This window comes from Phytophthora sojae (genome assembly GCF_000149755.1).
Source record: "Phytophthora sojae unplaced genomic scaffold PHYSOscaffold_15, whole genome shotgun sequence".
Lineage (NCBI taxonomy): Eukaryota > Oomycota > Peronosporomycetes > Peronosporales > Peronosporaceae > Phytophthora > Phytophthora sojae.
Genome location: NW_009258129.1, coordinates 195,587 through 223,131, shown reverse-complemented (window position 1 = coordinate 223,131; position 27,545 = coordinate 195,587). Strand labels below are relative to the sequence as shown.

The 27,545-nt window shown below is 56.7% G+C and overlaps 12 protein-coding genes across 12 annotated transcripts; 6 read left to right on the top strand and 6 right to left on the bottom strand.

The window, feature by feature from the left end:
- Positions 1–79: 79 nt before the first annotated feature.
- PHYSODRAFT_251591 (calpain-like cysteine protease C2) lies at positions 80–4,219 on the top strand (the record flags this gene model as incomplete). Its single annotated transcript, XM_009540301.1, has 11 exons — positions 80–272; positions 351–427; positions 497–697; positions 932–1,570; positions 1,604–1,759; positions 1,831–1,977; positions 2,042–2,110; positions 2,441–2,978; positions 3,060–3,365; positions 3,651–3,937; positions 3,965–4,219. The coding sequence occupies 11 exons, from the start codon at positions 80–82 to the stop codon at positions 4,217–4,219; spliced, it is 2,868 nt and encodes a 955-aa protein (XP_009538596.1).
- A 943-nt stretch (positions 4,220–5,162) lies between these two features.
- On the bottom strand, positions 5,163–8,148 carry PHYSODRAFT_319927 (hypothetical protein; the record flags this gene model as incomplete). The annotated part of the gene is made up of 3 exons (XM_009540300.1): positions 5,163–6,230; positions 6,306–7,611; positions 8,003–8,148. The coding sequence occupies 3 exons, from the start codon at positions 8,146–8,148 to the stop codon at positions 5,163–5,165; spliced, it is 2,520 nt and encodes an 839-aa protein (XP_009538595.1).
- Positions 8,149–10,403: 2,255 nt separating this feature from the next.
- On the top strand, positions 10,404–10,625 carry PHYSODRAFT_319926 (hypothetical protein; the record flags this gene model as incomplete). Its single annotated transcript, XM_009540299.1, has 1 exon — positions 10,404–10,625. One exon carries the CDS (start codon positions 10,404–10,406, stop codon positions 10,623–10,625), a length of 222 nt encoding a protein of 73 aa, XP_009538594.1.
- Positions 10,626–11,034: 409 nt separating this feature from the next.
- PHYSODRAFT_319925 (hypothetical protein) lies at positions 11,035–11,675 on the top strand (the record flags this gene model as incomplete). Its single annotated transcript, XM_009540298.1, has 2 exons — positions 11,035–11,357; positions 11,441–11,675. The coding sequence occupies 2 exons, from the start codon at positions 11,035–11,037 to the stop codon at positions 11,673–11,675; spliced, it is 558 nt and encodes a 185-aa protein (XP_009538593.1).
- A 48-nt stretch (positions 11,676–11,723) lies between these two features.
- On the bottom strand, positions 11,724–16,328 carry PHYSODRAFT_341932 (hypothetical protein; the record flags this gene model as incomplete). Its single annotated transcript, XM_009540297.1, has 1 exon — positions 11,724–16,328. The coding sequence occupies one exon, from the start codon at positions 16,326–16,328 to the stop codon at positions 11,724–11,726; it is 4,605 nt and encodes a 1,534-aa protein (XP_009538592.1).
- A 358-nt stretch (positions 16,329–16,686) lies between these two features.
- On the top strand, positions 16,687–19,115 carry PHYSODRAFT_251507 (hypothetical protein; the record flags this gene model as incomplete). The annotated part of the gene is made up of 5 exons (XM_009540296.1): positions 16,687–16,913; positions 16,974–17,092; positions 17,173–18,025; positions 18,104–18,284; positions 18,765–19,115. The coding sequence occupies 5 exons, from the start codon at positions 16,687–16,689 to the stop codon at positions 19,113–19,115; spliced, it is 1,731 nt and encodes a 576-aa protein (XP_009538591.1).
- Positions 19,116–19,259: 144 nt separating this feature from the next.
- Positions 19,260–19,802, bottom strand: PHYSODRAFT_533174 (hypothetical protein; the record flags this gene model as incomplete). The annotated part of the gene is made up of 1 exon (XM_009540295.1): positions 19,260–19,802. One exon carries the CDS (start codon positions 19,800–19,802, stop codon positions 19,260–19,262), a length of 543 nt encoding a protein of 180 aa, XP_009538590.1.
- Positions 19,803–20,231: 429 nt separating this feature from the next.
- On the bottom strand, positions 20,232–20,831 carry PHYSODRAFT_533137 (hypothetical protein; the record flags this gene model as incomplete). The annotated part of the gene is made up of 1 exon (XM_009540294.1): positions 20,232–20,831. A coding segment is annotated over one exon (600 nt), but the record flags the coding sequence as incomplete, so codon positions are not given.
- Positions 20,832–21,053: 222 nt separating this feature from the next.
- On the bottom strand, positions 21,054–21,820 carry PHYSODRAFT_533387 (hypothetical protein; the record flags this gene model as incomplete). Its single annotated transcript, XM_009540293.1, has 2 exons — positions 21,054–21,390; positions 21,462–21,820. Coding segments are annotated over 2 exons (696 nt in total), but the record flags the coding sequence as incomplete, so codon positions are not given.
- A 780-nt stretch (positions 21,821–22,600) lies between these two features.
- PHYSODRAFT_362482 (hypothetical protein) lies at positions 22,601–24,430 on the top strand (the record flags this gene model as incomplete). Its single annotated transcript, XM_009540292.1, has 1 exon — positions 22,601–24,430. One exon carries the CDS (start codon positions 22,601–22,603, stop codon positions 24,428–24,430), a length of 1,830 nt encoding a protein of 609 aa, XP_009538587.1.
- Positions 24,431–24,686: 256 nt separating this feature from the next.
- Positions 24,687–25,208, bottom strand: PHYSODRAFT_341928 (hypothetical protein; the record flags this gene model as incomplete). Its single annotated transcript, XM_009540291.1, has 1 exon — positions 24,687–25,208. The coding sequence occupies one exon, from the start codon at positions 25,206–25,208 to the stop codon at positions 24,687–24,689; it is 522 nt and encodes a 173-aa protein (XP_009538586.1).
- Positions 25,209–25,213: 5 nt separating this feature from the next.
- On the top strand, positions 25,214–27,468 carry PHYSODRAFT_289169 (hypothetical protein). The gene is made up of 2 exons (XM_009540290.1): positions 25,214–26,401; positions 26,458–27,468. Exons 1-2 carry the CDS (start codon positions 25,922–25,924, stop codon positions 26,962–26,964), a joined length of 987 nt encoding a protein of 328 aa, XP_009538585.1. The 5' UTR covers positions 25,214–25,921; the 3' UTR covers positions 26,965–27,468.
- Positions 27,469–27,545: the final 77 nt, after the last annotated feature.

Genomic DNA, 27,545 nt, shown 5'->3' with positions numbered 1-27,545 from the left:
ACTATCACGAGGGTTATGGGTACAGTGTACCAGTTGACTTCAACATCGGCGACCTTTAGTGCGCAAGATTTGAGTCGCAATGCCGCCCAAGAAGCTGCCGTCCAAGCTCACGGCGCAGGGCTCGACGCTGAACCCGCCGCCCACAGCGCGCAGCTACCGGCAATCACTGCGGACCCCAGAATTGCCAGAGTCGGATACGATTCCTCCATTGTGGACGCCCAATGCCACTCCGACCGAAGTTTTCCCGGAATGGACAGACCCCGCAACGCTACGTACGCACGGCATCGATTAATTTACTGTGCGCCTCTAATTATTTTACTTATTTTTAAAAAAATACTATATTTTTGCAGCATCGGAGCATTGGGGCACGGCGGAAGAGCCTTTTGAAGATCCGCTGACGCCTGACAAGCTCCTTGTGCCAATGGAGGTCAGTGGTTGAGCTATTAATTATTAATTTTGTTTTTTTTTCTTAGTTAGTGTGGGCTATTGGATCCAGGCAATCGGCTACAAAGAGGAGATCACGTGGAAGCGTCCGTGCCAGTTCCTGCCAGTCATTGTGGATTTGCCGGTGGTGCCTGCCGCGCCTCCTCCTCCAGTCCCAGAGCCAAAGGCTGCAGGGAAGAAAGGAGCTGCGCCTGCAGCGAAGAAAGGAGAACCGGAACCCCCGAAGAAACCCCCTCCGCCCAAGCACGCACACGTAAAGTTTGCATCTGTATTCACTAAATTGCTCACGGTGTAGAGGTCTAACCAGGGTTTTATTTGTTTTACAAAATAGGTGTTTCTCCCCAGGTCAAAAGAAAAGGATTATGGATTTCTGAGAAGCGAGAAAGCAGGATCCACCGTGTCTGCCACAGCCGCGGCTCCATCGACGGCCGCAGCAGCGTCGGATCATCATCACGATCAAGAATGGCGGATTCCTCGAGATTTTCAGCGGCGCTGGAGTCCAGAACAGCTCGATGCACTTCAAGCCTGGGGCAGAGAGGAAGAGCGAATCGAGCGTGAACAGCAGAACCGAGAGCGGGTGTACATGGGCTTCGAGGATGCCATCGCGTACATTGTCAACGAGCGCCCTCGCGATCTTCTGGCTGAAGTGGATTTTGACGCGGACGATCTGGTGGACGACGGTGAGGATGAGGACGAAGCCATTACAGGAGACGTAGATGTGAGCAATGCCACGTCTCCTTGGGGTGTTGTGCCGCCTCCACGAATTGAAGTCGCTCCGAATTCCGTGTACAAGCCTGAAATTCCCCATGGAGAGATCGTTCACGCGGATATGGCATCCTACTTCCGAATTGTGGAGCAACTCTACAGCTCCGGTGAAGAAACTGCTAGTGTTGTTCCCAATCCAGCACCATTTCTGTGGCAAGCGATCTACCCGCAGGACAGCTCAGGACACCCAGCGTATAACGCTGGAGGGAAGTACAGCGTGAAACTATTTGTCTTCGGCCGATGGCGTCGAGTTGACGTGGACGATAAGTTGCCGGTGGATTCCGAAGGGAACGTCATTTATCTCGCCAGCTCCATGAAAAACGAGATTTGGCCGTCGCTACTGGTGAAAGCGCTGTATAAAGTGATGCATTGGCTGCATCCGAACTGCAATCAGAGCGCAGAACCCGGCAGCAGAAGTGGTAGCTTGGTCGATGGTATGTGCCAAACCATGGTGCAGATTATGCTGGCACTCACGAGCTGGAAAGTGTCGCGGTGGGAGCCGGGCATCAGCCAAAGTTTCAGCGAGAATATTTACCACCAGCTCCAACAGGTAAGCTCCTGACCGTGAATTTTTCCTTAAAAACCTGTAAATTCTCACTTATAGTGCGGTTGGTCTTCTAGTTTGTGCCACGTACTCAGCAGGCAGAGCAAACCGACGAGTCCAATGAGGTATCACTGGAAGCAGACATTGCTGCTGACGGTACAGCAGAAGTACCACCAGCAGTGGAAGAGATCGATGATACATCAGAAACTCAAAGCCTGTCCAAGGTAAGCAATACTTTTCCGTTCACCCGCTGCGTTATATGCAAGCTCACTATGACCCTGTCTGCAGCCTCGAGCTGTTATTTGTTCAGCAGGCCAAGACAGAACTGCCGACTTGATATTTGGCGAGGCTGTATTGGTGAGTGACGTCGTGGGCGACACAGGAAACACTACATTCAAAGTGGTCCGCCAAGGTGCCCCAGCAGCAATATCTGAGGAGGTCCATGGAGTCAACGACCTGGTTTTCCTGTTGGTTCATCCACTACTCCAATACTCCGACACATTTGTCCGTGCCTGGAAAGGTGTCAATGATACGAGCTCATCCCTCGTCCCGTTCGAGACTCCGCGAGTCCAGTTCGTGGTGGTGACGATGCAAGACCCTGTAGTTGAGCAGCCTGCCGGCGACAGTTGTTCAAGTGATACCCCTCATAAATTTGTGAATCTTGTTGCCACGCTTACACCTGTTCAGGTTCCAGAGAAACCCGATCAAAGCGTCGACAACCTGAACAAACCATCAGCTTTGATGGCGACTCACCTCGCCGTTGATCCCAACGGCAGCGTGATCCTGATCGAGGAGAAGGAGAAGAAGAAGAAAAGCTCACGGTCTTCGTTGCCTGCTATCGTAACACTGAACTCGATATTCTCGGGCTACATCAGCATTCCGGCCGTGGATGCAGGTAACATCGTGTACCGCATGTATCCGCAAAAGACTCTGCGGTATGGCTACAGCGTGCAAGTTGAGTCGGATTGCAAGGTTTCGTTCCAAGACGCACCTACGTATTGGCGCAGTTTGAGTCACCTTCGCGTCATGGAGTGCGATGGAACGTACCCAGTCATGCTGCCCGGATCGTGGAATATTCTCTTCAAGCAGAGCTTTGAGCTGACCCCACTGACTGACGAGAACGGAGAGAAGTTTGCATCTCCGCCTGAATTGAGGATTGATCTTCACCTTACAGAGGAACTTCTGAGCAACTTCACGCATATTTCTGTTGTGAATGACGCCACTGGTGAAGTCAAGAAGGCAACCACGCTCTGCTCCAAGATATCTCTTCCAGCTGCTTCAAACGATGGGGTATACTCGTCCACAGCCTACACGTTGATCGTCGACTGCGCTCCTGGCAACTTCCACGCTCGTGAAGGCAAGTGGAAACTCACTCTGGCTAGCGACTGGGATGTCGCCAAGCCAACTACTCATCAAATGAAGTTGACCCGATTCGAAGGAGTGTACGAACCCAACAAGCCGCTATTGTGCTTCCGAGACGTGATCATGGCACCAAAGCAGTCAATCTGGACCAGCTTCCAGCTCCAGCTCCTTCAGGACGGAGCCGTTGTGACTCATCTCGCTGCGAAGCTGGAAGTCTTCGACTTTGGCGCCGAGCAGAACCCCAAAATAGGTGAAGTTAGTGCCAAGGGCGACGTTCGCCTCCTGCAGCTCCCGTGTTTCCCTGCTGTTGATATCAGCCAACCCCCAGCAGCAGATGATAAGCGCGGCTATATCCTTCAAGGTAGCATCGACCGCAGCACCTGCATTGTACCGGGCGAGCTGCAGTCGCTGCGTCCGTTCCGAAGTAATGCAGGTCGCACGCCTCCAAAGGAAACAGTGACTACGACACCCGTTGACGAGAACGAGCCGTCAGAAGCTGCAGCGCCGTCGGGAGAGTCGACGACACCTGCAACAGCTCGTTCTTCCCGTGGCTCAAGCGGCATCAAATGGCGAGTCAATTGCTGGAGCACCGAAGAGGTCAAGTTGCTGGACGACAACACCAAGGAGCTCCAGTACGACGCCATTCGAGCGTCCTGGGCGGAAAAGGCCGTGGACCGCAACACGAACGGAGCCGTGTCACGCTTGCTGTACCTGGGCAAGCTGGACGAAGCGGAGGCGAGGATGAAGCAAGACAACATGACAGACGAGCAGATCGCCAAGGTCAGAGGCCGCTTCGAGTGGGTTCAAGCGGTCAAGAGCAAGGTCAACGCCAGTGAATCGTATCTGGAGGAAGTTGGCACAGGCGACGAAAAACTTTTGTCGGAGGACGAGCTCAATGAGAGCAGACGCCTGTTGTTAGAGCGGATTGGTGTCGTCGAGGCGGACAAAGAGCAGCGTCGAGTGGCTCGCGCTCTGGCCAAGGAAGAGCGAGCCAAAGAGCTGAAAGACATGGTTCGATCTGTCATCGAGAAACGCGGCGCCTCGCTCGAAAGACAGCAAGAACTGAAACGAGAACTTGCAGCGGTGCAGACCCGATCAGCCTAAAAACTGCCTGGATACATCATACATCAGAAACGTACGAACACGGCAGTCGTTTGGGGTTAACCATTCATCTGTGAGCTTCGTTATTTTCCTCAACTTTCCTCCCCAATTTTAATTCCTGGGGAGGCGCTCACTTTAGTACGTCACTTGATTTTCCTATATGCATGGGGGTCGCTCGCTTCCTCGCTTCGGGTCGGTTCATTTCGCGTTCTTTTTTGTCCTCTTGTGTCGCTCCAATGGGTCGGGAGTGTGCGTGACCTTCCACTTGAACCACCACTCCGAGTCCGTCGCAGCTCAAAGAGCACTGGAACGCTAACTAGCTACGAGGCGGAGCTAGCTAGCTACCCCTGGGGGTCTTCTGAATTTTCTTGTTTTTTGTTTCTCTTACTGCATTTCGCATTTTTCGCTCTCCCTGGTGTGCTTCAAAAGTTGTAATTTCATTTTCAATTTCACTTGGTGGCGGGGTGTGCAATTTGTGCAGTTTGCAATTTCGCTGCGGACCTCTTCATTCAACTGGCCTTGGACTTTTGTCCATTTCTCCGTCTTCATCCTCTTCATCTTCATCTTCACCTTCTTCAAACTTGTCTTCAATCTTCAAATCTTCAGTTTTTTTAGGTCACTTCAAAACTTCATCGTGACCATTCTTCACTTTGTTCACTTCTGTCGGTCGCCCATATCATCTCGGTCGCCGCGCAGCCGATTCTTTTATCGCTCGAGTCTCCATTCTGCTCGCGTCTTTATCATGTAGTAATTCCACTTCGCGTATTGTGTCTCGTTACAAATACAAATCCTCGGTCCGCCCGACGATCTTCCATCCATCCACTTCTGCTTGCGGTCCATTACCGCCGTCCGCCGCATCCGACCGTGAATCAAATTTGTACAACCTCCTGGTCCGTGTGGCATCCAGTAGCAGCGTCAGTGCGAGCAAGTCAGGATGGATAGATGCCTAGAACAGCTCAGTCTTGGTAATCGCCCCGCTTACCCGTCCGTCACAGGGCATGCTGGGGGCAGGAACCGAGCCAGAAAGCATCATTGACGATGTCATCGCGTAGCTGTTGGCAGCAGCAGCGGCGGCGGCGGCCTGTTCCGCGGCTCTCTTTCTCTCGGCTCGAGCTCTGGCAGCACTGGTGTTAGCATTGACAGTGATGACCGGAGGCGGAGTCGTGCTCACAGTTCCGGGCGGCTGGGCAGGGTGGCGCTCGAAGTAGTGCTTGGTGCACATGTTGTCGATGCGTCCGGTCTTGGAGCACTCCGGGATGATGCACTTCTTGTCGGCGCCGTGAGTCACGCAGTAGCCTGCACGACGATCCGTCTTGTTGCACCCTTCAACCATGCATCGACGACCGCCACCGTGCGCACGGCACAGTCCGCGACCCTGAGAGCTCTTGGTACAGTTAGGAACAGTGCAGCGGCTTCCTCCTCCGTGCAACTTGCACAGTCCACGTGACTGCGCCGAGTTGTCGCATCCTTCATGCTGGCAACGCTTGCCACCGCCGTGACTGATGCAGAAACCTCCACCCTGATCGCTGAGACCACACCCGGCGTATCCGCAACGACGGCCACCTCCGTGACCCTTGCAGAGACCGCGAGAGCGCACCGTGCGATCACAGCCTGGCACGGAACAGTCTTTGAGCTTCTTGTTCTTGCGAACACGCCCTCCGCTGCTCGAACCCGACCGAGTAGACGTCGAGCCACGCTTCTCGCCACTCAAAGTCGTTGCACCCAGGCGGTTATCAACAATGCGCGTGTCGATCGGAGGTGGGCGTCCACCTGGTACGGCATTGTTCACCTGCAAGATGTTGATTCCCGTCACTTGTGCTGATCCCACAGAACTCGGCGAAATGGACACCGCGTTGCCGCCGCTGGCAGTGGCGGAGCTGTTGTTAATAGCCCCACCACTGTTCAAAGACAGCTCGTTCTGTCCCGTCGTTAGTCCAGAAACCGAGACACTGTCACCACCGAGACCATAGCTGACAGGGGTCGCTTGAGGGATGCTCGTGATACTATTTGACGCCTAATGCCCACAGAACCAAGCATGTGAATACCTCAACACAATTTTGACGAGATTAAACTCAACAAGCAAACGTACCTGAGCGCAAATTGGGCACGTCGTCAATCCTCCCCACGACTGAAGACACTGGGCATGGAATCGGTGTCCGCAGTGACTAGCAACCCTGTCACTGTGGGCACCGCTGCACAAACTGCACGAGTCTTCACTGCTGGTGCTGAGCTGAGATGTCGGTGGTGCCAACGACGGCGGGTACAACGCGTTCGCATTGACCGATGTCGTTGTTGGACCATCCGAGCCAAGACTCACCATCGCCATGGACGTGGTGGAGCTCGCCACATCTGAGTAGAGCGTGGTCGGGTGCGTAGCACCAAGCGACTTCGCGACAGACTGCTGCTGCTGCATGAACGGCAGGTGGTTGCCATTGGACGAAGCTCCAGACGAGATATCCACGCCTCCGTCCTTCAACCGCGTCGTCAGGGAAGACCCTGGACCACTCGGACTGAACTGCGGCATGCGGGATCCAGCACTAAACATTCCACTGACGCCACTGCTCATGCCCCGTCCCATACTGGAAGAAGCAGCTCCAGTCCCGTTAGCATCGAAGCTAGTTCCCATTGCCGCGGCAGTTGGAGGCACCAGATCCAATGAACTGTGCTGCGTCGACGGCTCTTGTGTCCGCTGTTGCTGCTGCTGCACCTGCTGCGAGTAGTACGGAGCTCCACCGCCGTACATGTTGGAGCGCTGGTACATCGGATGCTGCTGCGAGCTGCTCGGAGTCGTCTTGAGCTGCACCACGTTGCCAGGACGCTCGACGCCGTGCACGTAGCCGCCGCTGGAGCTCAGGAACGAGTCGGTTGCCACCACATTGTACGGCTGCCTGAACTTGCGGTCTCCCGCGTCCTTGAGGCCGATATTTACGTGCTCGTGCGGCATGGCATCAGCAGGAGGAGGCGCCTGTGGGTTCGTGGCCGAACTCACCAGCATGCCCAAGGGATTTGACTCGCCGACTTGAGCGTAGCCACCATGGTACTGCTGCTGTTGCGGTTGTTGCTGTTGTTGTTGCTGCTGCTGTTGCTGGTAGTCTCCGGTGCTGCCGTAATTCTGCGCGTAGGATGGGTATCCGTATGGCGCAGCGTAGGACTGTTGCTGCTGATGCTGCGTCGAATACTGCTGACTCGGCGGCGTGTAGTCGAACTTGGCTCCGTTGTTGGTTGGCCGATTGTCCGCTGGGCTCTTGAGGTGCGAGAAGTTAGCTGCCGGCGCGTAGGGCCCCGCGTGGTAGTCGATCACCTGCTGCAGACTCTGCGGCGACTGGTACTTTGCCGACCCCAAGTTGTTGACGCCGACGCTGACTCCGCCACGAGGAGGAACTCCTTGCTGGAAGCTGCAAGAAATAAAATAATAAAACAATAACAAATGGATTAGCCACCAACCAATTCGAGCCCGGGGCAAAAAAAGTGTCGGAGCTCCAAGGCTTTTGGATGCTTTGGGCCTTCGTATGCATGCATCGTCCCCCATTCCTCGAGAGAATGGTCTTCCGTTCCCCTCGTCCCCGTTCTCCTTTTCAGCTGGTCGAGCCTGGGGTTGAGTGTAGACGAAAAGTTACCAACGGCCTTCCGTCTCACGAAGAGAGGGGAGGGGGGGGAAGGGGGACGGCCACGAACGAAGGCAGCCAGCTAGCTTTTCATCCCAAACAGCCTTGTCGCTCTTCAACTTGGGGCAGCCAAAAAGTGTAGGTACAGGTCAAAAGGTAGAGCAAGGGTAGGGCGCCCAACCTTTTGCGGTCCGTGGCGGCGAAGTTCACGACGTTGGCGTTCATGGCGAAGGCGTAGGAGGAGGGCGGGGCCAGCCCGCGCGTCTGCGCCTGCGCCTGCGTTGGCGCTGGCGGGGGCGCGGGATGGCTGGGTGTGAGCTCATTCATCTGCGCTCGCTGCGCCCGCTCGACGACGGAGAGAGGGGAGGGGAGAGGCCTTGAACTCGCTTCGGGCTGCTGCTGCTGCTGCTGCTTGGCTCGGGGCGTGCCGCGGGTGGCTGTTTTCTTGGCTGGCGTGGCGGCGGTCAAGTTGGCTCCGGCCGCTGGTGGGACGAGCGTAATAGTTGGCGAGGATCGGCTCTGTGTGTGTGTCGTGGGCTGTCTGCCGCAAGGGCGCGCCTGCCTTGTTTGGCGCGCGCGGGCGGGAGGGATCGATCGGAAGTTAGCGGGCTGCTGGGCGTGGCGTGCCTACGCTCTGGTCATTTGATTGCCGTAAAAGCGGCGAGCCTGGCCCGCCGCTGCCCAACCACCGCGCGGACACCTCGCACTTAGGCGGGAGCGAAGATCGCCTGCGCGCGGCTCTATCCTGGAATGCCGTTAAGCCCGGGGAGACCAGTGCACGGGTGCACATACACAGTCTCTTCACGCGAATAAGATTCGCAACTCGCAAAAGTCACTATACGCAGTTGGATAGAGCCACCCAGCTGGCGAGAAAACGTTCAGTTTGCCGCCAGCGCTCCAGCGGCCGCTTCTTCCAGGAAGGAAGAGCGGATAAGGGCGAGCTCCATGGCCGAGCTGGCGCTGCGACGCGCCCTCGTCGCAGCGCGGCACGAGCGCAGCGAACTCGCCATGGCGCGTGCGGCCCGAGTTCTTCATTCAATTGCTGCTACTCGGGCCCATGCTACTTTCGGTGCCAAGGGTAGTACAGTACTGTGTACCGCAGCCATGTGCTCGTCTGCCCCCCAAATGGCTGCATCCCTCAGGATCCCGCTTCTGCGCTGACAGGCATCGGCCGAGGCTGTCAGCGCTGCGGGCGCCGGTTTGCCGCACCGGGGGCGCGCCCCGCTGGCTTGTCTGCAGCCCTGCCCGCTGACGGCGCCGCCAGCGCAGCGCAGCTCGCGGCGATGAGCAGCGGTCGCGTGTTGCGGCGTTGCAAGGGAGTCAACTCGGCCCCAAGCAGCGGTCGCGTGTTGCGGCGTTGCAAGGGAGTCAACTCGGCCCCAAGCAGCACGCTGGACTAAGAAAATGCAAGTGTCGAGGCCGCGAGGCGAAATGGCTACGCCCCAGGTCCTTCCTCTATCTCTCCCGCGCGCTCACCGAAATTCGAACAGTATTTCGCCAGTGCTTGCCCGACACGCTCGAGCGGAGACCGTCCCGCTCGCAGCGGCTCAAGCAAAGGCTCCGGCGGCGAGGCGCAGTGAGTGAGCGTGCTGCGAGGATTAGAGACCAAAGCTGAGTTGCAGTTCTCGCCCATCAGCGGCTTCAGTCTTCCGCGCTGACAGCCCTGGACAGTTGGCTGGCTGGCTGATAGCAGCCTCGTCGTTCCAACGTAGCGGTGCAGGGACCGCTTTCGGTGTCCGATGGACAGCCCACGCGTGCACTGTAATGCGCTAGTGCGATCGCAATCATTTGAATTCGCGCCGCCATGCCAATGCAGACTTTCATGCCTAAGAGCGCACGGGAGCCCGTAATGTTCGTCCTGCGAACATGAGCGAGCACGGATAGTGCAACTATTGTGTGTGCGTGCTTCAGCTAGCGAAGGCTATTGCCCGCAGTGCCGGTGTTGCTGGCTGCAGCAGCGAAGTGGGGGCGGACCACGCCACGCGCATGTATCCGAGCCGTGTGCTTCTTCTGCCGGGCGAAAGAGTGCGTCCCGCAAGGACAGTGTCGACACTGGCGGCAATCGATTGCCAGCCAGCGAGCATCGAGAGGACAAACAAGGCGCCTGCAGCAGCGCCGATAGCGTTCGCTGTGTGCCATGTTTAGCCGCGGTGAACATGGCGCGATTTGATGCGGGAGCTTCTCGACCTCTGCATGGCTCGAAGACACCCAGCCAGGCATTCTGAATCTTCCCGGCCAGGCCGCGGGCCAGGATTTGCCATGGGTTCGTCCACCGAAATGCGAAGTTCATGAGGGAGTGTGCTGCACACCAACTACCTAGAATAGGTGCTTGTTTTATTTTGGGTCCTCGTCCTCAGTCAGGACATCTATCCGTTTAAATCCGTTTTCTTATCAGCCAATTACAGCTCTTCACCTACCCCTGAAATGTCGTCAGCCTGCGAAAAGTTATATTTAGACTGGCTGGCTGGCTGGCTACAAGGCCAAGATTCGCCCGCGGAGCCTCAAGTTGCCCGGTTTCCAGCCTGCGCCACGCACGCACACTCCCCAAGCTCCAGCGCCCCCAAGAACGCCCACCGTCCACCATGCCCCTCTCCTCCATCGTCGCCGCCGTGAGCAAGAACTCCACGGGCGCCGGCACGCTGGCCGTGCTGCCGCTGGTGCTCTCGTCCGCGGGCATCACCGGCTACGCGCGCTACGCCGCGTCGCACGCGCCCGCCGAGAACAAGACCAGCGCCGCCGTCGAGCACGAGCGGGAAGAGCAGCTGCACCAGCACGTCGCGCTGCCCTGGAAGGGCACGCGGTAGTTCTTCTCGAGAGAGAAGAAGAAGACTACATATATTTTTATGTGCGCGGCCCCCAGAAGAGCAATGCAGCGTCACCCCCTCCAGTCTACAAGCAAGCAGCAAAAGAAGAAGAGAGCGACCAAGCAGCTTTGGAGCCGCCCAGTCCGTTGCCCAGCTCGACGCTGGCGACACCATTTTGTATCTATTTTGACCGTTCGCCTCGGTCCGACCGAGCCGAATCCACAACAAGAACAAAAGAACGAGATCAGTTTTGCCCTCCACAAATTCGTCTACGTATCGATCACTTTCTCCTCCTGTGTCTCTTTCTTTCTTAGTCGATCGTGCAACTGTTGACACGCCTCGTCACATTTTTTTCCGGTCCTGGGGCTGCAGATCCAAAGTCGCGCCTTCTCGTCCCCTTGTGGCCAGCATGCTGGCGCCGCGCAAGACGCTCTACTCGACGCCGCGGAGCGCCTGCCGCCGCGCGCTGGAGCTCGTGCGCGTGCGCGCGTCCGACGTGGTCTACGACTTGGGCTGCGGCGACGGCCGCCTGCTGATCGAGGCCGCGCGCAGCTTTGGCGTGCGCGCAGTCGGCGTGGAGATCGACCCCAAGCGCGCGCAGCAGGCGGGGGACGCCGCCGCGGCCAGCGGCGTGGGCCACTTGGTGACGGTGCACCAGGCCAACGCGCTCGAGTTCGACATCCCCGCGGACGCCACCGTCGTCTTCCTGTTCCTCATCGGCCGCGGCTTGTCGTACGTGCCGGCCGGCAGCTGACAGGCAACCACGACCAGCTGCAGTAGACTAACCCAGTTGCTACATGTAACATTGACTGCAGGCTGGTGCGGCCGAAGCTCGAGAAGCTCACCAACTGCCGCGTCGTCACGTATTTGTATCGGATCCCGAACCTGACGCCGTTGGAGAAGCACCTCGTGCCGGCAAAGGAGCGCGAGCCAGAGGAGACCGAAGAGAAGACGGTAGACTCCGTGGACGTGGCATTCCCTGTGTACATTTATCACTTCCCCACGTCGCCGGAGTCCGCGCTGCACTTGCCGCAGTCGACGTGCAACTAACTAGCTAATGGGACCAAGACGAACGTGTTCATTTTAACATGCTTCTGTTCACTGCAGACTGATGCGGGGCAACAATTTGCTGCGCGCTTTGGGCTTCTGGTGTTTTGTAGGTGACAGACTGGAGGACGCGGCGCCGTAGGGCGCTCCGGACGCCGATGGAAGCACAACAGGACGCGACTGCTTTGACTTCTTCTTCTTGGCGCCAGCGCTTGGCATGGAGTTCTTGCGCGTCGACGGACTGCTGTTTGCACTGGTAGCAGGCGAGGCGGCGTTGTTCCTGGAGAAGGAGAGATGGCTGGTGCTACCCGACCGAGCCGACCATGGCGTACTTCGAGAGCTCAATGAACTCGAACGACCGCCGCTTGGTGCCACATCCATCGGGCTGCTGGGAGAACTGTCCCGACCATCAGCCTCTGGGGTATATGGGAGCTTCTCCAGCGGCAAGAGCGGGATTGCGTCGTCATCTTCGTCTGCGTGGTTGTCTTTGCTCGCTGCGTATCGCTCCTTATGCTGATGCTGAATCTTCGCCTTGCTCGAGCTCTTGCTGGACTTGGAAGTGGCGGCGGATGTGTTGTTGTTCTGGCTGAACTCGAGTCCGAGCTGAGCTTTGATGACCGCCATGGGCAAGTTCGAGAGCTCGGCCGACGTGAGCGGCTCGTTCGCGTAGAACTTGCGGTACTCCGCTGTACCCGCCGGCGACTGACTCGAGACTGGTCGATCCGCTAGCTCTGGACTCGAGTTGAAGCTGTCCGAGGAACTTAGTCGTGCTTGGTTGTCTTCGCTTCTGGAGCCTGTGGACACTGCTGGTGACTGGATGTGCTGTTGTCGCAGTGCGCGCTGCAGCTCAGCTCGGTGAACTTCTACCTCACGACGACGTTCTCGCTCCAGATCGAGCTCCTGTTGCAGTCGCGCTGCATTCCTCTCGCCTTGCTGCTGTGCTGCCTGCATTCGAGCGGTGGCGTCGGCTATCGTTTGGTTCGCGGCTTGTTGAACACTCTCCAGACGCTGCGTGGTTGCTCTGAGCTCCGTACTCGATCGATTGAGCTCTCCTTTTGCGCGCTCTAGTGCCTGCTTCATCGTCTGCACTTCACGTTGAGCACGCGCTACCTGCTGCCGTGAAGCCTCACTTTCGTCACGAAGCTCGACCAATTGAGTATCTAACGCGCGCCGTTCACGCGCAATTCGGAGAACTTCGTCTCGAGCTCGTTCTTCACTGTCCTGAGCCTCGCGAACCTTCGCGTCAAGCGCCTGCTTCAGCTCGTTTGCTTTGGCTTGAAGAGCATCGCGAGCTGCAGTGAGTGGTGCCAACTTGCGCTCGGCCTCACTAGCTCGTCGTGACAGTTGCTCCATCTCACGCGCTTTGGCGTCGCACTCCTGCTTCTTGCTCTCGAGGGTGTTCGCTGTGCGTTGCAACCTCAGCTCAAGCTCGCTTAAGCGCTCTTCGAGCTGCTCCTGGGTGCATGAAGCTTCGTCGCGAGCTTCACGGAGCTGAGCTTCTCGAGACCGCAGTTGTTCCTCAAGCTCACGCAGTTGGGAGCGCGTTCCACCTCCATCTTTCTCCTTCTTGGCTCGAGCACGTTCGAGCTCGAGAGCATCCTGCGCGCCTTGTAGCTCCGATACGAGGTCGTCGATGGTAGCGTTTGCAGCGCTTTGGATCGTCGTGATCTTGCTCTGCAGTTCTTCCGACAGAGCCGCGTTTTCTTGGCTCTCAGCTCGAGCAGCTTCGAGCTCCTGTCGAAGTCTCTCGTGCTCTTCACCGAGTTGCTGGGTTTGAGCTCGAGCGTCCCGACGTGCAACTTCGACTGCGCGTAGTGCGTCTTGAGTGTCATCAGCAGCTCGCTGGAGCTCCATCTGCAGCGATTGCTTGCTTCGTGTTGCGCGCTCAAGCTCAGCTTCTAACCTACGCAACTCTGCAGCTTGCGCTTCCTTCTGAGTCTCGAGCTCAGCGAACTGAGGCGTCAACGTAGCTCGAAGCTGCTCCACCTCGAAGCGAGCTTGTGTTTGTATGTCTTGCTGGGCTTGTACAGCTGCACTCAAGGCGTTTTCAGCTCGAGCTTGGGCTTGTTGAGCCTCTGCCAGTTGATGCGAGAGCGTATCACGCTGCTGGCGCGCAACCTCAACGTCTTGAGCTCGAGCCTGCTCTAGATGCTCCGACTTGTTCTGCAGCTGAGTGAGCATGGCGAGCATCTCTTCGAGTCGATGGGTCTTCTCCTCCAATGCGCGCGATAACTCCTGCTCACTATGTGAACGCTGGGCTTGCTCAGCGTCTCGCGCGCGTACGAGTGCGTCTCTCTCCTCACTCAAAGCTTGAGTGACTTGCTCCAGCTCACTGCGAAGTTCTTCAGCTTCACGCAACTTTGTCTGCACTTCTTGTTGCGCGCTCTGGAGTTGAGTCGCGAGGTGTTCATTCGTTCGCCTCGAACTCTCCTCCAAGTCGGCGTGAGTTTCCTGTAGATCTCCATGCGTAAGCTGAAGCTCCCGGTAAGATCCGCGAAGCTGCTCCAGCTCCAGTTGCTTGTCATTCACTGCGCGGTACTGAGTTTCCAGACTGGCGTTGAGTTGCTCCGCTTCAGCGAGTAGATCGCGCTTCTCAGTCTCAAGCGCTGTGCTGCGCGCGCGCTGGGCGTCCAGCGCTTTCTGGAGCTGCAAAAGCTGCGACGCACCGGCAGAACGAAGATGCTCGAGCTCCTGAATCTGCTGACGGAGCTGTTCGTTCGAGCGCGTTAATTGAGCTTCTTGACCCCCTGCAGCTTGAGAAAGTTGGGCCAGTTCCTCAGCTAACGTCTTGGCGTCTTGACGTGCAGTCTCCAGCTCTTGAAGAGAGTTCTGCACTTGTGTCTGCAGTTCTTGCTCTCGTGCTCGGTGCTTTTCACGATCACTATCCCTCTCTTGTTGTAAGCGGAGGACCTTCAGTTGCAGAGGCTCCAACGCACCCGACACCTTTGTAAGATGCTTGAGCGTGCGAAGCACTGACGGCAGTTGAGCTAGCGGGTCTTCCTCACTGTCAGAATTGTCTTCATCCTCCTCATCCTCTTCGGAGCTCGTACTGTTCCCCATCGGCGTTTGAGTGATTAGGTCGAGACACTGTCGCGTGAGCTTTTCGGCCGTCTTGCAGCGGCTTGAGAGGTGCTGGAGCTGGGCGTGCGAGTCTTCCAGCTGACCTGCAGTCTCTCGTAGTTGCTCATTCAGCTCTTGCAGCGTGCCATTCTCTGCAGACCCCTGAGCTTCTAACCGAGCCTTCTCCGCTTTAGTGGTTTGCAGCTCGGTACGCAGCTCACGTAGTTCTTCTTGAGCTTCGCGTACAACTCGCGCAGCCTTTTCTCGTAGCTCCAACGCCTGCACACGCTCCTCCTCTGCTAGCTTTTCACGTTCGGCGAGTGCTGTTGCGTGTTGTTGCGCCATTTGCTCTAATTGAGCTTGGAATCTCGACACCTCAGCGATCATCAACGCGTTGAGCTCTTCCTTTTGAGAGCGCTCTTCGTTGGCCGTCGCTCGAGCAGCTTCCAACTGTTTGTTCAGCTCTTCCAGCAGCTCTTTGCGTTGAGCTTCCGCCTTCATTTGTAGCTCGCGTTCTCGTGCAACAGCGGCGGCTTGCAGTTGTGCGAGCTCTTGCTGAGCCTCCTGAGCTTGTGACCGAAGCTGCTGCTCTCGAAGCTGAGCCGTAGTCTCTAACTCTTTCGTAGCGTTCCAAAGGTGCTGACCGAGCTCTTGCTTTGCCTGCTCCAACTCGCGCGATTTCTCGAGTAATTTGGTGCGTTCTGTGCCATGCTGAGCCTCAAGTTCCTGGATCTTCGCTTCATGAGCCCGTTGAAACTGGTCCAGCTCTGCGCGATGTTCATCGCTCTGTGCTTGCAGTTGCTCCTCGAAGCGAGCGGTAGTATTCTGCAGCTCAGAGCGGACTTCGTTGAGTGTGGCTTCATACTTCTCGCGCATCTCATCAGCGCATTGTTGCTGCCGCTGCACTTCGTCGTTCATCACTGAAAGCTCCTCGCGGTGGCGTGTTGCACTCTGCGCCGCCTCCGCTTCTAGCGCCTTAAAAGCTTGCTGGACACGAGCGAGCTCCTCACTAACCGCGCGTTCATTGTTCGTGGCAGCATTCAGCTGCTCTCGAGTCTGCGCTAGTTGATCAGTCAATTGTGCCGTCTCCGCGAGTTTCTCTCGCCACGCAGCGGCGGATCCCTCGGACTCCTGCTTCATTTGCTGCAGCACTGAGCCAAGCTGCTCCAAGACTTGTCCGCTCTTCTCAGTTGGTGGGGCTCCCCATGACTCGCGACTTGCGCTGGAACTGCCCGGCGCACTGATAAATTGCTGTGATGGAGGCATGTACGCTGCCGATGGGTAGGCGCTGGGGCCGAGCGGTAGAGTGTGAGGGATTGCTGGACCAGGCGTAGGATAGCAAAACGCTGCGAGGCTCTGCTGTTGTTGGAGTTGTTGAAGTTGAAGCAGCAAGTCCGCGCCCCCCACTGGAAGGATCTGCGGCTGAGATGGCGGCACTTGGCGGCCGTGGTCATAGTCAAAGTTGCTGTAAGCTGCAGCGTTGTCTGTGTGGTTACCAGCGTTTGACTTGCGTCGCAGCTTGGCAGTCACCGGAGGCGAACGCTTGTCCCCTAGCAGTGCATTAGACGAAGGTTTTCGACCCAAGTTCGACTTCATGGCAACTATAAACGAGATTTTCCCCTTGGCTTTGGCTGGGAGCGTAGCAGAACTCGCCCCAGAGCTTGGAATCAAAGCCTAAGCTTGCAAACTTCCAGCACCCACTACAATCTGTACCAAATGTGTCGTGTCCGTTGAAGAGACATGGCTACAAGTTCCAGGAAAAGGTAGCCATGCTCCATATTTTTAGTTTTTCAGAGCTGGAGATGGCTACACACCCGATCGGTTCTCCTCTCTCTTGTCCTGCCCCCCTGCATTTAGCCTTCACGAACTCGTCGGTCTTCTTCTCGACTCAAGTCCATCAGTAATCGACGCGTGCAGTCTTCGGTTTGGCCATTGCGGAGAGGAATTGACCGCTATGGGGTCGCCCGTGAAAGCTCGCGAGTGGGAGAAGACGCTCAAAGTCAAGTGTCGACTGTGCGGTGGAGCGCGGTGCAAGCGTTGCAGTGAAAGTGCGGCGTTGGCCAAGACGGATTCGCCCGTGCGAGGGCTCCACGCCGACTGGGTGGCGGATTGTGCCTTGGCCATGATGCGGCCATCCTCAAGACTCATGAGCAAGTACAAGATCGCCGAACAATTCCACAAGTACGTAAGAAATCCACGCTTGAAATGTCACCAAAAGCTAACAACCGTGAACTTTTGTAGACTGAATATCACGGCCGTGTTCAATCTAACGCTCCCAGGAGAACACCCGTACTGCGGTGATGGTCTCGGCCCCAGTGGCTTTCCGTACGACCCGGAGAAGGACCTCATGGCTGAAAACAGTACGAAACTTGAATCTTTTCACCACAATTTCATCCCCAGTCAGTAAACTAACCAAACCGCCTTGATATTTTCCTTGCAGTTCGCTTCTACAACTTCGGTTGGGAAGACATGACGACACCTACGCTGTCGTTCATGATGGACATCGTCAAAGTTATCGCGTCGGTCCTGCTAACAGGCCACCATCGAGTCGCTGTGCACTGTCACGCCGGCTATGGACGTACGGGTATCACCATAGCGTGTGCACTCATCTTCCTGCATAACATCCCACCAGAGCTGGCGATCCGCCTCGTGCGTCGCGACCGCCCTGGATCGGTGCAAACTGCTGGTCAGGCCCAGTTTGTCCACGACTTCCACGCGTATCTCAACGCAGCGCGCGTTGTCTTCGCGTTGCCGAAAATCCACGATTTATTTACTCTCGCGGAGACTGTGGAGCACCAGAACCGCCGTCTACACGGTGAAGGAGCGGTTAATTCCAACCTGCCCAGAGTGCTCGACTTCCTGTGCGCCGAAGTGGAAGGAGCTGTAGCTGCCTCCTCCGACGTCGTGACTGTGGCCTCAGCGTTCGTCCATCATCTCTGTGTTCGCCAGCAAGAAGCGTGGCCGCGTACGAGCGAATGCACCAAGGATTTCTACCGCTCGACGCCTTCGGGGTCGGCTGAGTTGCTCGAGCGACATCGACAGTTCATCGGAGGCGCAGTGAACGCGTCTCTAAGTGAGAGCAGCAGCATCTCCTTCGACGTCATCGAAGCCCCCGAACCGGTGACTCGGGAGCAGCTTTTCCCCATCAAAGTTGGCTTCAACGTAGGTGAATGGAACTGGGAGGAGGCCTCGGCGTTGTGCTCCAATGCCTCGATTCACGCCATACTGCTACTCGACTGGCTCGAGCACCTGCGCGAACCGCTATTAAGCAGCCAACTCGTCGAGAAATTGCTGTACGTAGCGCCTGTGCCTCCGTTGAAGCTTCCTGCTCCAAAGACAACGAACCCCGCCACGATGCACCACGCACGGAGCGAGAGTGAGACCCACGGCAACTCCAGCAGCGCCACGAACTCCAATTACCGCTTCCAACAGCTCCACCAGCTTCCAGCGTACGCCATGAGGTCGCTGGACCGGGTGCTGTCGTGCTTACGCGTGCTGGAGGCGAAGCTCGAGCAGTTCGCAACGGGAGATATCCTATTTGATGCTGTGTGTGTACGTACAGCCATGGCGTTGTTCCACCTCTCGACTACTAGCTGCTCGACGTCATCTCTTCGACGACATGCCGACTGTATTGCACTATTGATCGACAAGTGGCACGCTCCGAAGCGCTTGGAGCTCAACTTGGACACGCTACAGAAGCTCAGCATCCACAGACCTTCCACCTGTCGCCTCACTCAATCAGCGAGTACACTCGGATACAATTCCGAGAGTGGGGAGAGTGCAACACCACCGGACGAAGAACTATCCAAGCCCCACTCGCCCTCTCGATCGCCTACGCGCTCGGTGTTAACCCCTACATCGTCACCCACTCGATCGTTGACGATGTCGCCAACTTCGTCACCTCAGCGAACCCCTCGCGACAATTTGCCAGGAATGTTAAGCGAGGACATCCCCATCCCCGACTCCCTCTTACAGACACAAACAACGGATTCCATGGCCTCATTTTCGCCGCCACAGCCTCACAAACCTCAGGGTGAGGCGCATCCACGACCGAATATTGCCTCGGTTACGATCACCTCCACGTCCCCGCGGCCGTCGCCGAGATCGTCGTCTCCAATCAAGATCGACCCGCTACCGACCAGCTTCAATAGACGCGAAGAAGAGGAGAAGAAGGAAGAGAAGTCCCTGGCTCTTCCTTCCTCGCCCTCTTCGTCCCCCAAGAAAGTCGATCTCAGTCCATTGCCACCCCAGCCAGTTCCAGACAAGGAGTCCGAGTTGAGCGACGACAGCTTCGCGATATCACTGGCCGCAGAGCTCACAAATCCACCGGCACTTCCAAGCGTACGCGACGGAGGACGCTACAGTAGAAGAGCAGGGAAATAGCGCTAAGGTATATCATGATAAAAAGCAGAATACCAACAAAACAATCGCGGATTCTATGGTCCTCCTAGCCGTCGATGGGTATCCAGCGTTCATCTACCGGACACGCAGACCAACAATGCATCGTGGCGAGTTCATAAGAATTAATTAGCGAAAGTTGACGCGAATACGTACAGGTACAGCTCTAGCTGCTTGAGATCCAATTTGCGGCATCCCGGTTGCGATGTATGCAACATACAACGGCACTTGGGTCGGAGGATTGGCTGGACTAAGTTGAAACTTGTCACTCGTTTCTTTATCCGGCACCAACGCAACGTATCTGACATCGCCCGGACACAGCGTCGCGTAATTGCTCAGCGCTTCCGAGTCAACTGTAACTTCATCGGCCTTCGTTATTCGGATCATCGCAGTCACGTTCTGTTCCCCGCCCAAGTTCACCTTGGCAACACTGTCGATGGCCTCCAGACAACGATTCAAGGGATGCCAGTAGTCGACATCCGTCAGTTGGCCCATGATTGCTTCGCACTCTTCTGCATTCCTCCCTTCGTTGCGGTACTTGCTGACGTTTAGCTCACTGGCAACGTAGGTATGCTGGTTGGTTTCGGTTCGACCGTATGGTCTGGCCTGCAACTTGATCGTCTCCCCATTCCTTGCCGTCGTATGAACGTAGTTCTCGAACGCGATCCTCATCAGCCCGTCGTCTCCAATAGTGCGAGCATTGGACCATAAAGTCGTGAAGTAGGAGGGCTTCACGATAAGGCTCAGACGTCTCAACACATACTCGGAGGTGACCACACGAACCCACTGGCCGGGCTGCCAATACTTGTCCACGCTCGTTGGGTCCATAGCATCCGTGGTAGCCTCGAGTGCGATCATCCGCAAGCGATCAACCTGGGGGCCCCACGCACGTCCATACTGAGTACCGAGAACTTCTGCATCATACGGAACGACGCGGGCCAATGCTCGGTCAATTGCAGCCTTGGTAGTACCGTCCCCCGCCAAGAAATCGCTCAAGTTTCCACCCGAGTAGTAGTGCCGCTCCTGGATACCCAGTTCAGACCAACCGAAATGTTCACCAACGGCGGTGATATCCACCTTCGACCAAAAGGGGACGAGACACTTCCTTCGTATGCGGGTTTCGTCGTTCTTCATGTCATATTGAGTGCAAGTGGCAAGCATCCGAAACCTGGTCAGACGGTGAAAGTTGATTAAATCATGATCGATTTCCTCCCGGAGGAAGCCGTCAAGACACAGCTCAAAGTCTCGATCCCCCACAAGATCCAAGCCGGCGATAGACTTTGTATGCTTGCGCCAATATTGCTGGTGCACCGGATCCAGACACAACATGGAAAATTCGTCCGCTTTCAGCTTTCGAAACAAAACGACACGCTTCTGCTGGTGCAGCGCCATGTAGAGCGCGAGCAGCACGACGAGCGTGCTGGTCCCGACACCAGGCGATCCCACAAACACAGTGTTGAACGTTTGTTGCACGTTCTGGCGGAACAACTTGATGAGGTCCAGAGTTTCCTTCCGAGCGTAAAACCAGTCGGGGAAACTTGGCTCAATATGGTGAATGCCGAGTGCAAAGCCACCAACTTGCCACGTATCGAGGTTCAAGTTGCGTGCGATAGTACTGATCGTCTCGTGCTCGATGGGAGTAGCCAACTGAGCTTCCACCTGCTGTGCGACCTCCGTCCTTTGCTTCTTCTGGCCTGGCATGATCACCGACTGCTCCTCCGGAACCACTTGAACCACCGCCTTCTTTCCTCGTCGCGGCGGATTTTGGAATGATGGGATTCCATTCAAGTACTTTGGCTCAACCTGTCAATCAGTGAAATGTCCGAGCTACAGAGCGAAACACAGTCATATAAACCGTTATCGCCACATGGGCTTATGGCCGCTCTCCTCAGACATCCTGGCGGTGCTACGGCGTTGAGCCCTTCAGGCCACAATCTCAGTCTTCAATGTGAGCACCTTCACGTTCGCGCCAACGGCCAGACGAGGAGGGTTTGCTCTATCATCCTTCACCTCGAGCACCATGTTGGAGCCGAAGTATCCCTCGAAACTCTTGCCGTCGGTAAAACCCAGCAGAGCGCCATTGCGCTCCCGCACGATGGCGCGAGACGGCTCGCGCTCCGGGTGGACTTCACCGGTTACTTGGTCCACGCTTGGCATGCCGCAACGCGCGCACGGACGCACATTGCGGAACTGGAGGCCGTCGATGGTGATGCAGTTCCACTGCTCATCAGCGAACGCCGGGCTGCCGCGCAGGACGATGCTGTGATAGATAAACACCACCAATAAATTAGTCTAGGCACGCGTACACACCACTTCATCGCTCGAACGTACTTTGGACGGAAGCGGTTCATCGGCACCGGCGTCTTGAGCGTCGTGTTGAACTGCTCGAGCGATTCCTCCAGGGCGAGGAGGAACGGGAAAGCGTCGGCGAAGTTTGTCGCGTGTCCGGGCGCGTACTTGGGCTTGGTGTGGCGCGTGAACCCGTCGCGCACTCGCACCAGTCGAAACCCGCGCTTCTCTTCGCCTAAGAAAGTGTCCAGCCACTCTGCCGCTGCGTCTCCCTGGTCCACAGCCTCGACCTTGTCCTTCCACACGCTCACAACTCGCAGCTGTCCCTCTCCAGTGCGCACCACCGGCACCTCCAGGTCCGGCATCCCCTCAGCCGTCAGCACCAGACTCGTCACCTTAGCAGAGTCAGTACTAGGCAGCAGCTTCGGGTGCAGCAGCGCCAGCTTTGCGTATCGTCTCTGAGTCACGAACTTGTCCCTGGCTCCGTCGATGATGACCCATTCTCGGTCGTGCAGCAGTCCCTTGGGGGTCAATTGGGCCTCGTCCAGCTGGATACCGGCACACGACTTGATAGGGTACACGCAGAGCCCCGTGACTTTGGGGAACTGCAGCTCCGAGGCTTCGAGCGCCACGGTCTCACTTGGGGACAGCTCCACCTCGTAGCGGTCGGAATCGCGGTCGTAACTGCGCACGGAGCCGGTGCTTTGCCCGTTTTGGAGCGTGACAGCAGCGTTCACTGGTAGTTGCTGGCTGGAAGCCTCCGCCAGTCGCTCCTGCACCTCGTCGCGCTGTAGGACGCAGTCTCGAGACGGTGGAGTCGCCGTCTTCTTCTTCTTCTTCTTGGCCACGAGCGCCGCGACGACTAGCGCAATAGACGTGGCTAGCAGCACAGTGTAAGGGATTGAGAGCGCCGACGAGGCAGGCGCAGCGTGGGCCGCTCGAAGCAGCAGGGAGGATACCACCAGCGTCAAGGAGGACGGACATCTTGGCCAGCTTCGACTCACGTAGCGGTAATCTAATCAGAATGGCCAAGTTCGGATAGGGAACCAATCAGAAAACTCTGTGACGTGTTTATGACGGCCGCTTTAGAGAATCGCTTACACTTAAATATCAAATTACGGAGAACTTAAACAAATTAAAGAGAATCTGGTGATCAAAGTACGCATTGGACATTGGACACCATGGCCGACGAGCTGCAGTTCCTGGTGCACTTCAACCGCACGCTGTGCGTGTCGCTGGCCGCGGGGGCTGCGACCGTGGCGCGCCTGGCCGGCCTCGTGGAGGCGCGCGAGGGCGTGCCGTCGGCGCTGCTGGATCTGTACGTGGACGGCCGCAAGCTCTCGGAGTCGAGTCATGTGCCGAGCTTCCCGGCCATCATCCGCGCGCGGCTGCGCGGCGGTCTGCGCGGCGGCAAGGGCGGCTTCGGCGCCATGCTGCGCAGCATGGGCAAGGCGTCGGGCGCCAAGGCCACCACGGACTTCGGCGCGTGCCGCGACCTGCACGGCCGCCGGCTGCGCCACGTGAACCAGGAGGTGGCCATGCACAAGTGGCGGCAGGACGCGGACGCGCGCGCGCAGCGCGAGAAGGACGGCGTCTCGGAGCGGGAGGTCCTGGACGAGGACACGCCCAGCGGCATCCCCGGCTGGTACCTGGCCACGCCCTCGTGGGCGGAAGGAGTCAAGAAGTCCTACATGAAGAGACGACGCAACACGGTGCTGTGCAAGAGCTGGCAAAAGGCCAGAGAAGGAGGACGCGCGCCCCCGCCCGGCGCGCCGCGGTGGTGGGGCTGTCCGCGTGGCCGTGACTGCGACTTCGCGCACGGAGAGGAGGAGTTGCGCGGAGAGGGACTGACGGAGTTTAAGCGCGCCAAGAAGGAGGAGGCACAGCGAGCCAAGCAGCAGGAGCTGCAGAGCTACGTGGACTACGAGCAGGAAATGCCGGACGACGTGCTGAACGCTATCAAGAGCGGCCTGCGACGTCGGAAGACCAAGGCCAAGGCGAAGATGGGGCTGGAGGAGGAGAACGCGCGCGTGCTGCCGCCCGACGCGACGACGTACATCAGTGTACGCTCGGCGCAGCACCCGTCGCCGGCTACGGAGAAATGGCTCAAGTTGGTGGGTGAAGGAAGTGAGGACGAAGGCTCGGCTAGTGTTGGGACTGCGTTCAAGCACGGACTGTGCGAGCTCCGTGGCCGAGGCAACTTCGGCACCGCAGCGGCGCGACACTGCTGCGCGGTCATGAAGGGCAAATGGTACTACGAAGTGCGGCTCATCACGGCTGGCGTGGTGCAGATTGGCTGGGCGGACTCGACATTTGAGGCGAACTCGGAGACTGGAGACGGTGTCGGCGACCACGAGCGGTCGTGGGCGTACGATGGTGCCCGGCAAGTGAAGTGGAACGGCGGGAAGGACGAGGAGTATGCTGCAGACGACTCCTGGAGCAAGAACGACGTCATCGGCTGCATGTTGGATCTCGATGAAGGCACGGTCGCGTTTACCCGGAATGGAGTTGATCTCGGTGTGGCATTCCGCAATGTCAAGCACACGTCGAGCGACCAGGGCTTCTTCCCGGCCATCAGCGTCGAGCAGACGGAGATCCTGCTCGTGAACGTCGGCTCCCAGCCATTCCTGTACGAGGCTCCTGGATTTGATCCTGTTATCGATGCTATCGAGGCCGAGAATTCGGGCGCGTCGGCCGCAAGTGAGGCTGTCAACGAAGCCAGCGTATCCGTCAGTAGCAACGACACCTCCGTCTCCTCAGCCCCAGATGATGCCGAGAAGCAGAGCAACGCGCGTACATCAGAGACCAACACGCCAAAGATTGCGAAGGAACCGGAGAAGAAGTCGATTCCGAGTGAACCTGCTATCGACCTGATGAAATTTGAGACTGTCGAGTCACTCGAGGCGCTGGGATTAGAACGGTTGAAGGAGGAGTTGGCTCGCCGTGACCTGAAGTGCGGGTACGTTGTTGCAGGCGATGATAGTATGAGTTGTGGATTTTTCAAAGACTAACGTAGTTGTGTCTTATTTGGCAGTGGCAACCTTAGTGAGCGTGCGACTCGCCTGCTCAGTGTTCGCGGGAAGAAGTGGGAAGATATCGACGCCAAACTCAAGGCCAAGAAAAAGAGTCGGTAAAGTGCCAATGGACACCTCAGTAGGTTTTTTTTCTTCATCAGAATGGAATTCCTCTGGCAGAGTGAAGAAAATGAAAAAGCTAAAGATCGAGTATATGCGTCAGCTTCCTACGTAGACCAATCACCCAGCCCGTTTAGTTCTGAAGCATCCAATACAGTCGACTTGCCACCTTCTCGACACAGCTTACATCGCAGGGCGGAATGGCATCTGAACACAGCACGATTTCACCCCGAGAGCGCTTGAAAAAGATCCACTCGATGCAATCAGTCACAATGCCGCGGACCTCATCACACCGTTCTCCTCTCTCGTCACAGTTGTCCATAACCATATCCGCCATCACATAAGCCTTCGCCAGGCCTCGTTCGTAGTCCCAATTGCGGACGAGAATGACGGGGAGTTTTTGGCTTCCGTGCTCAACGAAGAAGTCCGCAACGCCGACCATACCAATGCCCTTGGACTGCAGAATTTTCTTGTCAGTAACACTTGGTCGATCTGCCTGTAAGAGCGACTGGACGTGGTTCAGGACAGCACGGACTGCATCTCTTAGCTGCTCCTCGGACGGGAAGATGGTATCAAAGACGCTGAGATTTTCAAAAGTGGCCGTCAGTTCCTCAAATCGCCCACCCTCCACGGACGCAGCAGAGAACAGATCCATATCACCAGGGCCTCCGAAAATAGCATTGTCAATAACATTATTTCAGAAAATAACAATAAATTACGCATTTCGGCGAGTTCAGCCATCTACCGTGATAATTTATTGATGTGCTTTGTGATATTACATAATTTATGCCAGTTACCTTTATATAATAATGTTAGCGTTTTACCAGTCATCTTCTCGCTTCCAGTCGTTCAGAAGAACTGGAATCACTGGTTGTCTGCGTTGCTAGTTGCAGCTCATTTGGCAGCGCTCCCTTTTCAATTTTCACTTCTCAAGTCTCCAAGACCTCATCCAGCATGGTTCGCGCTATCCGCCCCCCTCGCCCTACCTACACGAACTCCCAAGTCTCGGGGTTTTACTTCCACCCGTGTCGCGACGAGAACGACGAGGTGATTCGCGAGTATTTCCGTTGCCGTTGCGGCACGGTTCGGAAGCAAACCCATAGGAACGGGTACTCCAACCTGGTGCAACATATCAGGGGGAAGCACCCTGACTACGAGACCGTCATGCTCGACGCTACGACGGCGGAGACAGGCTCCCTCGTGAAATTCGTCCGCCACTCGGCGCTCAACCTCCACGGCTGGATGGTTTGGATTGTCATGTGCAACCTGCCACTCCCTTTTTGTGAGAGCCGAGAAGCTCGGCGGTACGTGTATGCATAAGGTCATTGTGTTTACATTACTACGGAAACTAACAACTTTACTTTATGGATGTTATTCAGCTACTTCAGCCTGGACCCCATCTCGGAGGAAACGCTGCGGGCTGGCATGGACGGGGTCGTCGTCGCCGTCGAGCGTTCGATTGCGTCGGAGCTCCCAGCACGCTTCGGCATCATGCTCGACGGCTGGACACACGCATCTGAGTACTACATCGCCGTGTTCGCGTGCTATGAGGTGAACGGCTGTCCCAAGACAACGCTACTCAGCATGGCCCCGCTGCTGGACGCGCTGGACGACGAACTCTCCGCGCAGGGCCATCTCGAGTTTCTAGCGACCACGCTGCCGCGCGATTACGGCGTACAGCTGGCGCAGTGTCGCTTCCTCGTAGCTGACAACTGCGCCGTAAACCGGCGGCTGGCAACTCTTATAAGTGCGCCGCTTGTTGGTTGCGCAAGCCACCGCCTGAACCTTGCTGTTCAGGCGGACATGGCGTCGCATGAGGAGGACCTGACTGTTGTGCAGGCGCTCATGGTAAAATTGCGTACTCTCACCCAATCTGCCAAACTACGGTAAGCGCCAATGTGTAGGTGTGGTGTGTCAATATGTCTCTAACACATTTTGTATACTTTTGTAATTTTTTACAACATAGGTTGAAAACGCCACTTCGGCCTGTCATTCGCCAGGACACGCGCTGGAGCTCTACGTTCGAGATGGTACAGCGCTACCTCCAGCTCCTCGAGTTTCTTGACGCCGAAGGCGACGACCTCATGGACCTGCTGCCGCCGCCGGCGATGAACAAGCGACTGCGGGCATTGTACCAGGAGCTGTGCGACATCGAGTCGGTCTCGAAGGCCCTTCAAGGCCACGACGTCGACCTGCTGGACGTTCGCGAGTGGTTCGACGAGCTGATCGCTGTCAAGCCACAATATGGGCGCTACATTGGTAAGTTTATAACTGTTGAATTTGTGTTTAATATTTTCACTAACAATTGTATAATGGTTTTTATTTTGCAGGGCCTCGGGCCAACATTGTGCACCGCCCAGATTTTGAGGCTGGGTGTGTACGCGTTCTCCGCGGGAAGGCGCAGCGGCTGACGCGTGCTGAAAAGGCCGCTTTGCAGCCCTTCGAAGCTGCCAGACCGGACGACGCGGCCGCGAGTGAAGTGGAGGAGGATCCAGCCGCGTCGTTCGTGGAGCGTCTTCGGAAGCGCCGGCGGCTTGCACAGGACCGTGTCAAGTATGAGCAGCTGAAGAGCATCCCACCCACGTCGAACGTGGTGGAACGCTTCTTCAGCATTGTTTGGGTGACGTTTGGTCATCAACGACACGGCCTGCTGCCACGCACGCTTGAGACGATTTTGTTTCTCCGCCAGAATCGGTCGTACTGGGATGCAACGACTGTGGACAATTTGAGCTAGATGATAAGCTAACTGGTGTCTTGTTAATAGACTTCATGCTTTTCACAATGGCATTATTTATTGTGGTACGTTGGAGGCAATGCCATAATGTACTGTTGTATTGGTAGGAGCGTCAGGGGATAATTTATTCAGCAACGCCCAACCTGCTAAATAAAAATGCCATATTCGGAGGCCCTGCATATCACGGCGTTCTAAGTGCAAATAGACACCTTCCACCATTTCCCATGTCAGCCCGTCGCACGAGAAAAGTTGATCTAC

What these genes read in the sequence shown, in the direction of transcription:
- PHYSODRAFT_289169 (XM_009540290.1), top strand. Translation starts at nt 25,922, where the DNA reads ATGTTATTCAGCTACTTCAGCCTGGACCCCATCTCGGAGGAAACGCTG. An exon ending in CTGTTGTGCAGGCGCTCATG is followed by an intron (nt 26,402 to 26,457) that starts GTAAAATTGCGT and finishes GCCAATGTGTAG; the next exon opens with GTGTGGTGTGTCAATATGTC.